The sequence below is a fragment of the Quercus lobata genome, chromosome 2 (genome assembly GCF_001633185.2).
Source record: "Quercus lobata isolate SW786 chromosome 2, ValleyOak3.0 Primary Assembly, whole genome shotgun sequence".
NCBI classification, from domain to species: domain Eukaryota; kingdom Viridiplantae; phylum Streptophyta; class Magnoliopsida; order Fagales; family Fagaceae; genus Quercus; species Quercus lobata.
The window spans coordinates 91232538-91244263 of record NC_044905.1 but is presented as its reverse complement, the minus strand read 5'-3'; the positions used below and the strand labels follow the sequence as shown (position 1 = coordinate 91244263).

Sequence of the window (11726 nt, the reverse complement as noted above, 5' to 3'; positions counted from 1 at the left end):
ATAAGTTCATAACGCTCGCCCACCGTCCTTCTACCGTGGCCAGATGGCCATGGAGATGGGTCAACCATATATCTAACAATGCTAGCTTGTAAACTTTTATTATTAGCGTTAATAGGCTTGCATAAGAGACCTCTACTAGATTCAAGCAACTAAAAGAGCATTGTCCATCAAAAAGTAGCAGTGGCTATGGAATTTGGTGGCTAATATTCTCACATACTTCTTATCATACATCCTCTATTTTAAGTTTTAAACATGAACAACATTAAAAATAAATAAATAAATAAAAACACAACACACAGGCATTGCATGTAAAATGATATGAATAATGAGCTAGGAAGTATGAACACAAACATGGACACGGCTACGACATGAAAATATAAATAATTTTAAAAAAATTATAACATGACACGGTTGATATGACACTAACATGACACAAGACAGCCAAACACATATATAGGAAAAACGATTGATACATAATCTTATTTCCAATTTTAAAGAAGTTTCTCGAACTTAAAATTGTGTAATACCAAATCCTTAAAGCAGTGAATTATTTTTCTAATGCAGTTTGATTAGTTCATTATTTTTACTATTTATAGAGATAACAAGAATCCTTTTAGTGTTGTTCTTAAATCTAGAAAGTTTATCCAATACAAAAATAAAAGCTCAAAAAATATATCTGGAAAAATTCTTTGGTATTATTCAATGGGAACCAGAATTTAAGGCACTGTAAACTTTTTCTTGAAAAAAAAAAAAAGCAAAATTACACGTAGGGCCAGAAAAAAACAAAGAAAGTGAAAGCAGATATTCACATATATAATAGAAATATATATGTATATATTTATAATAACCGCCATAACCGCCACCAACACCACCATTTTTTTTTTCTTAAAAGAAAAAGAACGAACAAAAAAGAGAAACCTGAATAATCATCAACTATGGGTGGCGATCCCCGTGTGCGGCGGAGACGCCGGTAACCTTGACGCGAAATTCCGTAACGGAACATCGGCGGAATCTCGAGACGGCACTCCGTTACCGTTACAGTTGCCGTAACCGTAACCGTAACCGTAACCGTCGTCGTTTTCGCCCTCGTCGAAATTGAGGGCGTAGCTGAGAGGATCGTATTTGAAATCAGCGGAATGGCGCCTCCGGTGCCTCCCTCCTCCTCCTCCTCCACCTCCACCTCCTGCTCCGATTCGCGACATCAAGTTCTTGCACTTGTCTTTCAACTCCGGCGGTATGAGAGCATCGTGACTCGCCAAGCACCGCTGCGGCTTCAGCTTCATCGACGTGCTCCGGTACAGCCTCGGCTCCTGCGAGTCGGAAGAGTAATTCACGGAATTGTCATCACGTTGGCTGTGACTGTGGAAGCAACACAGGGACGACTTGAGCTTTTGCTTGAGAGACGAGGAGGAGGACGACGACGGCGGCAATATCGACGAATCTTGGCTGTTGTTGTAGATGCGGTGGTGCTTGTTCATCGTTATCGGTGGCGGAGACGACGGCGGCGGAGAGAGCGGAGAGTTTTTGAGAAAAGGGGAGTTATTATAGTGAGTGGGAAGTGGGGAGAGAGGAAGAACCGAAGAGGTGGTTTTAACGTTTTTTTAGAGCCACGGATCTTGAGGAACGGATCCAAGGTGTCAGGGGTATTTTCGTCTTTTCACTATTTATATTTTTTGCTTGCCTGTCATGGAAGAATTCAGTTCTTAACAAGTACACTTTAATAAATATATTTTCTTTGTTTTTTTTTTTTTTTTGAGAAAATTTAGTTAGATTAGACTCACAAGAGCCATCAAAAAGGCCTATCTTTTGAGGGAATAAGCAATATATTTTCTTTGTTTCTAAAAGCAAATTTGTTGAGAAATTCAACTCTACTTTCTCACGCCTAAAATGAGAGCAAATTGTGACGTTATTGTAAGATTCAACCTACTATATTTAATGCCTATCTTATTTTTAATCTTTATAAGGGAAAAAAATAGATTTAATCTAAATAAAATTAGAGGAAAACCCTTGGTTTTGGATGAGCTTATAACTGGAGTATCTAAAAATTAGTGGATATGAAATATTATGGAAATTTAGAATCTAGTAGAATTTTGGAAAATGATTCGGATTGAGTGATTTAAATTTTAAATTATAATTTTAGAAATTGATTTAGATTGACCAATGAGCAATTTGTTGAAATCTCCACCAGATCGAGTAAGATCTCCACGTGATTATGGTGAGAGGTCTCCATTAAATCTGGTAGTAATTTCCATTGAATCTGGTGAGATCTCCACACAATCTTTAACTGCAATGAAGAGCCCGATCCGTCTAAATCGCCACTCTTAATTGGGTTGAGTAAAAATCTGACTCAATCCAACTTGTGGACACTCCTACACTACCAAATATATATTTCAATCTCAATTGATTTTAAAATTTAACTTTCTTTAACTTCTTTGAGGATTCTTAATCAATAAAATTTCTTATGATTTCCTTTTTTTTGGGGAGAATACTGATTTTTTTTCTTAAAAAAAGAAAAAGAAAAGTATCTTAAATGTGAGAAGAGATTACTAGTATATTGTTATTGTTGTTATTGCTTTCAACTTTGTGTGTATAAGCCCAAAGAATTTCATATGAATCATATCCAAACAACATCATATTATTTTCTCACTTAATCACTTTTCCAGTTTAAACCAACACTAGTTTCCTTCAAATAATAAAAACAAAAACTAGGAGGGCTAAAAAAAAAAAGGCTCTCTCTCTAGCTTTGTTTCTTGTGCATTCGCTGTTGACAAACTAATAATGTGACATTTAGGGAGGAAGATTAACTTAATTGTAAATCAAATCTGTGGTTTACACTTTCAAGCTTCTCCTAGTTGTTTCCTTAAAACAAACAAAACGTAATTATTAAAAGGTGTGAGAAATCAAGAACCTTAACTTCCTTTTTTATACAATGTATTATCATGTATTACGTATACGGATTCTCCAAAAAAAAAAAAGTATCACGTATACACTGCTCTTGAAGTTGAACTACTGTGACTTGGGGCAATAATTAATTGACTTAATTAAAAATTACAACTACGAAAGCCACTTGTATTGCCTGACTGTTTTTTCATGCATATTTTCATGCACCTGGGTTTCTGCGAAAGCCAATTCATATATATACACTAAATAAAAATCTTGTATGATGATGTGTGCAGTTGTACTTTATTTATTTATTTATTAAAATTCAACTCTCACCCCCAAAAAAGAGAGCAAATTGTGAGATTTATAATTCTTAATATTTGTAAGATTAAACCTATATTTAATGCCTATCTTATTTCTAATACTAACATTATGCCCATGCGATGCACGGCTTAATCAAAATTCATATGTAGATAATTTTATAATTAATTTACTTAAAATTAAATAATAAAATAGAAAAATAAAAATAAAGGAATATTTTTCTTTTAAGTTATATAATGAATGTGTATTGTGTGAGTTGACAACGACGACAACAATAACAACAACAATAATAATACCCAAAATGAGATGAATAAAATTCATAAATTATTTTTTTTGTGAAGTTAATTATATATCAATGATGGGTTTGGCTTCAAAAAAAAATCAACTAAACAAAATGATGGCCCTGCAATCCATTTATTTTGGAGATAGGATTTTATTTACTCTTAATAATAAAAGGATTAGATGAGGAATTTGGATTGTAATCCAATTTATCAACTTAGAAATTATAAGAAAAGAAGATAAGAATATAAAAAAATTATTCCTTTTTTTTAATAAAATAAAGTACAAAAATTTCCGTACGATGCATAGGGCTTAATCAAGAATTGCATGTAAACTGAAAATAAGAAAATATTTCTTAGTTTCATTGAAATTAAATAATAAAATTGATAATAAAAATAAATTATTCTTTTACTTTTTTTTTGGAAGTGAAGTACTCTTAGTTTAAGTTAAAACATAAAAAACCACAATATACACACAAATATAAATGAAAATGCCTAAGATTGAATATATAAATGCAATCCATAAAATAATTTAAAACATGGTTTAGTAAAAGATTCAATTAAAAAAATTATAATAAAATGTTTATCTATAAATCTAAAATCGAAAAAACTTATTTAATTTAAATATTTTATATGGTTCCAAAGAGATTTTATCTCTAACCTAATTAATTTCATTAAATTAGAGAATTAAATTTTTTTCGCTTACATCATTAATTAGTATTTTTTTTAGTAATATTTAAACTTAAGAAATAGTAAATAAATAGATTTATTTACTTAATTAAATCATTATATATAATTAGATATAGTCCAAGAGAGTTATATAAGTTTATTTATTTTAAGATCATTATTACATTAATATTTGAAAAAAATTGGTAATGATTAATACCTTGATGCTACCATTTAATGGTCCTCTTCCTTGTCTTGTTCTTCCTCCTAATCATTGGATCAAGCTTGTGGCAATTGTGTTGCATTGTTTATATTGGGAACTAATTGAGTTCATTAAAAAAAAAAAAAAAATCAAACTCGGCTTATTTGTACTCTTTTTCAAATTCAAATATTCTTTTTTTTCTTTACCTTATCCTCACACCCTAAATAAATAAAACAAAATAAAAGAAGGGTGGGTATACCTGACTCATATGGTGAAATCTTATATCTGAAAATTGGTTTAGAGAATCAAAGATTCAAAGGTTTTAGTGCTCATAATCCCACCACCACTATTCTCTGTCAACGTATTCTTGTTCTTCAAGTTGATTACTGTTTTGAGCCGCATTGCATTTTATAGATTTTTGTGATGGGAGAAATTAATCAACTTTTTTGTGGGGGTGAGCTCACATAATGACAGTTGTGGGGCCTGATAATTCGTGGCCCAGGCCCATTCTACGCTTGGGCCCAAGGCCTAAGCCGAGGAGAGCTATTGCCGAGGACGCATAATGAAAGCCCAAGAAGGGCACGAGGACATGGCCGAGGACGATCTTATGCTCAGCACCTCCCAAAACGCCTGAAGAAAAGGGAAAACTCAATACAGGGGCAGGGCAAGGGAGAAAGCTGCCAACATCGTAATACAGAATCCTGTATCTGACAAGCCCATGCTCCAAACCATGCCATTTAACTTTTCCAACAACCCCCAACCACTCTAGGTATGGATTAACAAGACAGGTCTGCACCCCAGAAAGTATAACTTACACGTGGACACTAAAAAGGGAAATGAACACTAGTATAAAAGAGGAAGAAAGCGAAGGAGAAAGGGATCCCCCCCCCCTCCCCCAGGAGGAGGAAAAATCTTGGAAAGGGAGAAAAAGGAAGGATACAATGCTCCTCGGACAGCGTCCGAGGACTTAGATCCCACAACCCACACTAAGGGAAGACTTAGCTAGTCAAGCCAAGTCCGCCCATATAAGAGCCTCCATAGAAACCCCGATTACACCGCTCACCTGTGCCCAAGGTCCTGCCTTTCAAGCCCACTCTCTACAAATCATATTGTTAGGGCCCTTTACATACGAGCCCAACGTCATTCTTAGGTCGTTAAAAATCGTGTCCCTACAATTGGCGCCGTCTGTGGGAAGGCTTGCTCGTTGGCGCAGGTGGCGGTAGAGTTGAGCCTCTGTTAAGCAAAGGTCTGCGAAGATTCCTCCATTCCCAGCGACATGCTGTTGTTGCTCCGACATAAATTTCCGCTAGGGGCTACGCCTCGCAGTGCCAATGGCACGGGCAATTCTAGGGGCTTCTAACATCCAGCTAGCTCCCCCCACCTTGGTCAAGGGGCTAACGTTCAAAAAATAAATAAATAAATAAACAAATACAAGTTTTGGACAGAACTAAGGCCTTGTATGGTCCTCGGACTCAAGCCTCTGAGGAAACCAACTACTTAGAAGAAAACTACAAGTTTTGGACAGAACCAAGGCCTTGTATGGTCCTCGGACTCAAGCCTCTGGGGAAACCAACTACTTAGAAGAAAACTACAAGTTTTGGACAGAACCAAGGCCTTGTATGGTCCTCGGACTCAAGCCTCTGGGGAAACCAACTACTTAGAATAAAACTATAAGTTTTGGACAGAACCAAGGCCTTGTATGGTCCTTGGACTCAAGCCTCTGGGAAAACCAACTACTTAGAAGAAAAACTACAAGTTTTGGACAGAACCAAGGCCTTGTATGGTCCTCGGACTCAAGCCTCTGGGGAAACCAACTACTTAGAAGAAAACTACAAGTTTTGGACAGAACCAAGGCCTTGTATGGTCCTCGGACTCAAGCCTCTGGGGAAACCAACTACTTCGAAGAAAAACTACAAGTTTTGGACAGAACCAAGGCCTTGTATAGTCCTCGGACTCAAGCCTTTGGGGAAACCAACTACTTAAGAGGAAAATGCAAGGTTTGGACACAACCTGGACGTTATATGGCCCTTAGAATCTACCCTGGAGAAGGATTACCCATTGATAGTTGGGTTAATCCCTAGACTGAATGAAATCCCCAGCCTACCCTCGGATCCTCAATACCAAGGGAATTGGTGCAATTGTTATAGGGTCAGGTGTTATCAAAAACACGATCAAAGTCCCTCACTACTCGGCAACCCTCTCGGATGGTATATTTAGAGTTTATCGTTCTCGGACGGTCGCCTCGCATGCATTACGGAGCATTCAGCTGTTATCTCGGTTAGTTTCATGAGTTTAATCTACTAGGAATTATCATTATTATACTTGATAATGTTGATAAATTCAAATTAGTAGGGTTCTGTTTCAAGGTTTCCTGCTCTAAGTATTATTAAAGGAAAATACACATGTAGCACACCCATTCACAAAATAATTGCTGCAGAAAGGAAAAGTATTTAGAAAGAAATAAATTCATCTTTTATTAAGACAAAGAAATAGTACAACATACAATGAAGGAGCTTGAATAAACTTATACTAAAACTAACTACATAAGCGAAAAGAAAAGATACAAGAGAATGAAGAAAAAGCCGAAGAAGAGGTGCAGAGAAGAGGGATGCAGCCGTTCCAAGATGTTGTCTAAGGAAACCATTCCTCAATACTTTTACATGCCTATAACTTAGGCAGCAAAAGAGCCCAACTTGGGGCTTGCATCGTAGAAGAAAAGGTGCAGAGAGCCCGACTTCGGGCTAGCACCGTTGAAGAAAAGATGCAAGGAGCCGGAAGTTGATGAGTCTTCGTATAACCACGCCTGCGATAGAGCAGACGGCGCTGATGGCGGAAAACCTTACTTCTGACGCACCAAGAATCTGATGCGATCAGTACCTGCTTCAGATTTTGACTGAAAGAGGGAGAAATACCATTTCCCCCTTGTCAAAACGGGGGATTATCTTGAATCTGTGCCTCCCCTGTCCAGACCACATCACCTTGAGTCTCGGAAGGACCCGACGCCTCTGTGGTGGGTGTAGCCCCTTCACCCCTACCCGTGCCTCAAACATATTACTAAGGGTGGATAGCACTGGATATGGAGACTGTGATTATGGTTGAAGGATTATGATTTTGGAGGGAGCCGAAAGGTTTATGTGTAAGTGGAACAACCTCCTATCCTACTTATTTAAAGGACAAGGGGGTGGTATTTAATTCACGCAAAGTTCCAAGGAACGCTACGGACAAAATGGTTTTGGCTCGATTTCCAACGCCACCTGCAACCATAAGATTAAAAGATCCTCGTGAAGGCGCGCCTCGAACACTGAAACGTCAAAGGGCGCCGCGTGACTAAAAGCTAAAGGGATGCCTCTTAATTTGGTGCATCTCCTATGCAAATGGAAAAGCCCAAACATCAATAAAGTACATAATCTGAGCGAGTCGTGATGTGGGCCCAACATCATCAAAACCCTCCTCCCCAACTAAAAGTCGAGCAGTAGGATTTTGAGGGGCTATTATGGGGCCTGATAATTCGTAGCCCAGGCCCATTCTACGCTTGGGCACAAGGCCTAAGCCGAGGAGAGCTATTACCGAGGACGCATAATGAAAGCCCAAGAAGGGCACGAGGACATGGCCGAGGACGATCTTATGCTCAGCACCTCCCAAAACGCCTGAAGAAAAGGGAAAACTCAATACAGGGGCAGGGCAAGGGAGAAAGCTGCCAACATCGTAATACAGAATCCTGTATCTGACAAGCCCATGCTCCAAACCATGCTGTTTAACTTTTCCAACAACCCCCAACCACTCTAGGTATGGATTGACAGGACAGGTTTGCACCCCAGAAAGTAAAACTTACACGTGGACACTAAAAAGGGAAATGAACACTAGTATAAAAGAGGAAGAAAGCGAAGGAGAAAGGGATCCCCCCCCCCCCCAGGAGGAGGAAAAATCCTGGAAAGGGAGAAAAAGGAAGGATACAATGCTCCTCGGACGCTGTCCGAGGACTTAGATCCCACAACCCACACTAAGGGAAGACTTAGCTAGTCAAGCCAAGTTCGCCCATATAAGAGCCTCCATAGAAACCCCGATTACACCACTCACCTGTGCCCAAGGTCCTGCCTTTCAAGCCCACTCTCTACAAATCATATTGTTAGGGCCCTTTACATACGAGCCCAACGTCATTCTTAGGTCGTTAAAAATCGTGTCCCTACAATAGGAGTACTAAATAGCTTAGTGTATAGGAATATTAGTAGATCTGGGATTTGAGAAGAAAATAACTTGATATGAACAAAAAAAGAGTAGATAACTTGATATGAACAAAAAGAAAAAAGAGCTTATCTAATCAAGAAGTTTAGGTATACTTTATCCCAAAAAAATAGTTAATGTTATTAGCTACAAAAAAGAAATAAATTTATAAATTTTTACGTGAAACAGGTGAAGTTTTTTTTTTTTTTTTTTTTTTTTTTTTTTTTTTTTTTTTTTTAATTTTAAGATAAACTACTAAAAAAACTACTTCACCTCACATATACGTGAGGTGAAGTAATTTTTCTTTATGTGGAGTAGTTTTTTTTTTTTTTTTTTTATTTATAGATAAACTAATTAATGATAAGAATGAATTAGAATCCTCATGAGATAATTGCTTAATGATAAGCATGAATTTTTAGTTCTTTAAAAATCTAAAAATTTAATAAAATTTCTGCATTTTGGTAAAGACACTTAGTGCAACCACGGTGTTTAAGCCCAACTTTTATTATATATAATATGATTTTCGGATTTTTTTTTTACTCTAAATAAATAAATAAATAAAATTAAAGGAAAATCCTTGGTTTCCTAAAATTTCCGTGTGGATGAGGTCATAACTTGAGTATCTAAATTAATGGATCAATACGGAAAATAATAAATCACTTGTCCTGGAAGAATTCTATTCATTTCCTTTATTTTTTTATATATACAAGATTGAATTCTGCTCTAACTTAATCTAAGCGTATATGTGTGTGAAGCTCCCTCCTAAAGACTTGAACCCCGGCCCTTACCCCCCACTCTCCACAAGCACTTATACTTATGGAGTGACCATCGCACCAAGGGTGTGCGGTAGTCATTTCTTCATTTCTAAGCAAATTGTGTATTTATCTTTGGTGCTTAATTTCTTTTTAAAATTAAATTCTAATTTCACCCTCTTAAAGGAGAAAATTACTATTTTGTCATCATAACTCTATTTCCATAACTCAAAAACACCTAAAATTTGTTTCTGTGGGGATAAGGGCCCAAAATTGTATATTGGGCCTTAGGCTTTGGTTGAAGATATTGATTGGTCCGAGGACGAATAAACAGTAATGAGAGTGTTAAGTTCAGAGTCCCTTAAGTAACATGCAAGTGGAAAGGTTAGGAAAAGTGGTTCGAGGAGGAATATCTTCTCGGATAAGCCAAGCACAGATCGAATGCATATCCTATCACTCAAAGTGACTTTCTAGGAAACTCCACTACTGGGGGCGTGCGTTATGAACATACTGGAAGAATGGAAGCTAGGAAATATCTAAGATAAAACTGCTGCCACCTCATTGAATGCACTGCAGCTAACTTTCCAACCGCATTTATGTGGAAAAGATCCCTGAACAGTGTTGCATTGGATATCCCAACTCATAGAGGGCCAAGAAGGATGTCCGATGGGACAAGCACTCAAATAGTGGCTTAGATGATCAACAAGTGTAAAGTCAAGATCATCAAAAGGAAACTATATAATATAAAAGACCCTCTATGGAGAAGGGATTAGAAATTTGTAAGAGAAAGCACTGTAACAGCTTGAACTATATCTGTAACCTTTTTCAATCAATATATACTAGAACAAACTTCCTCGGATTAGGTTGAGGACAAATTTACTTAGAGAACTTCATTCCATCTTTGTTTGATTATCTTTTGAAATCTATCATAACTATTAAGTTATTCATTAGAGCCTAATTCTCTAACCTACTTTCTACAAATTCATTGTACTGGGTCTATTAGGCTTGAATCCAATCACACCTTAGGCCAAGGACCAAATCCAGTCCTTACAATTGGAGCCATCTATGAGAAGAACTTGTGTGATAGTGAGTGCAACGATCAACTTTGATAGGATCAGGTCCTCATCAGCAAGACTCCACGGGGTCCCAACGACAGGATGATTTCCTTAATCTTGAACGTAGGAGAGATCGAGAGGGCAGCGTGCATACTACGCATACAAGCAGAAGCCACTCTTGAGTTGGAAGTCACGTTTCTTAAGAGCAACATAACAGTGCCATGCAACTAGAGATTGACCAGTTAAAAAAGAAGTTGCGCCATGCATAGCGAGAACGAACCCCCTCCAACTTTGACATTTCCTCTTAGGGTGAAGAAAAGGCTAGTTATAGGCAAAGGTTAAGAACTCCACCCAGCGAATCTTTTTCCTACCATGAAGAACACCATCACAAACATAGATACAAGAGCCCGTCCCACAGAGGCCTGGGAAATGATGCTATGAGCAAAACATTGAACCAGATTTCCAAGTTGCCTTTTACGCGTAAGATTGAAGGGGCAATACTTCCTCGACGGTTCCATCAGCCAACGTTCGCCATCTACAATGGTCGAACGGACCCTATGGAGCATGTGAGCCACTTCAATTAAAGAATGATTGTCCATTCCAAAGATGAAACCTTGATGTGCAAGGTGTTCCCATTTAGTCTGGGACTCGTGGCGATGAGATGGTTTGACAGCCTAAGGGCAGATTCCATAGATTCCTTCAAGAATCTCACTCAGGCGTTTGGCTCTCGTTTTATTACGTGTAGCAAGGTTCCCCTACCCTTGGATTCCCTACTATCCTTATCCATGCAAAAAGGGGAGACCCTGAAGACATATTCGGACAGGTACTGGGAGATGTTCAATGAAATAGATGGTGATTTTGATGACGTGGCCATTGATACTTTTAAGGTCGGCCTTCCAACTGAGCACGGTTTAAGGAAATCTTTAACTAGCAAATTGGTCACCAATGTGCACAAACTCATGGACCAGATTGATAAATATAAGAGGGTCGAGGAAAACCAGTAGCAGGGGAAAGGAAAGGCTAAGGTTATCCCTTAGGAAAGGAGGGATTTCAGATCGGACTGATACAACAATAACCGACCACAGAGGGACTTTGCTGGGCAGTCAGGATTTGCCAATACTCAAGCGGTTAACATGGTGTTCTAGGAACCGGTGTAGCAAGTTATGAAGAAGATTAAGAATGAGCCATTCTTTAAATGGCCAAATAAGATTACAGGAAACCCCACAAGGCGCAATCAGAATCTTTATTGTCAATATCACCAGGACTAGGGACATACTACAAAAGACTGCAGAAATTTGTGGGACCATTTGGACCAGCTAGTTTAAAAGGGAACGTTGAAATAGCTTTTACA

The 11726-nt window shown here is 37.8% G+C and overlaps 1 protein-coding gene across 1 annotated transcript; it reads right to left on the bottom strand.

Annotated features, from left to right (window-relative positions):
* Positions 1–929: 929 nt before the first annotated feature.
* Positions 930–1478, bottom strand: LOC115973815. The gene has a single exon (XM_031094054.1). The coding sequence runs from the start codon at positions 1476–1478 to the stop codon at positions 930–932; it is 549 nt and encodes a 182-aa protein (XP_030949914.1).
* Between the last annotated feature and the right edge of the window lie 10248 nt (positions 1479–11726).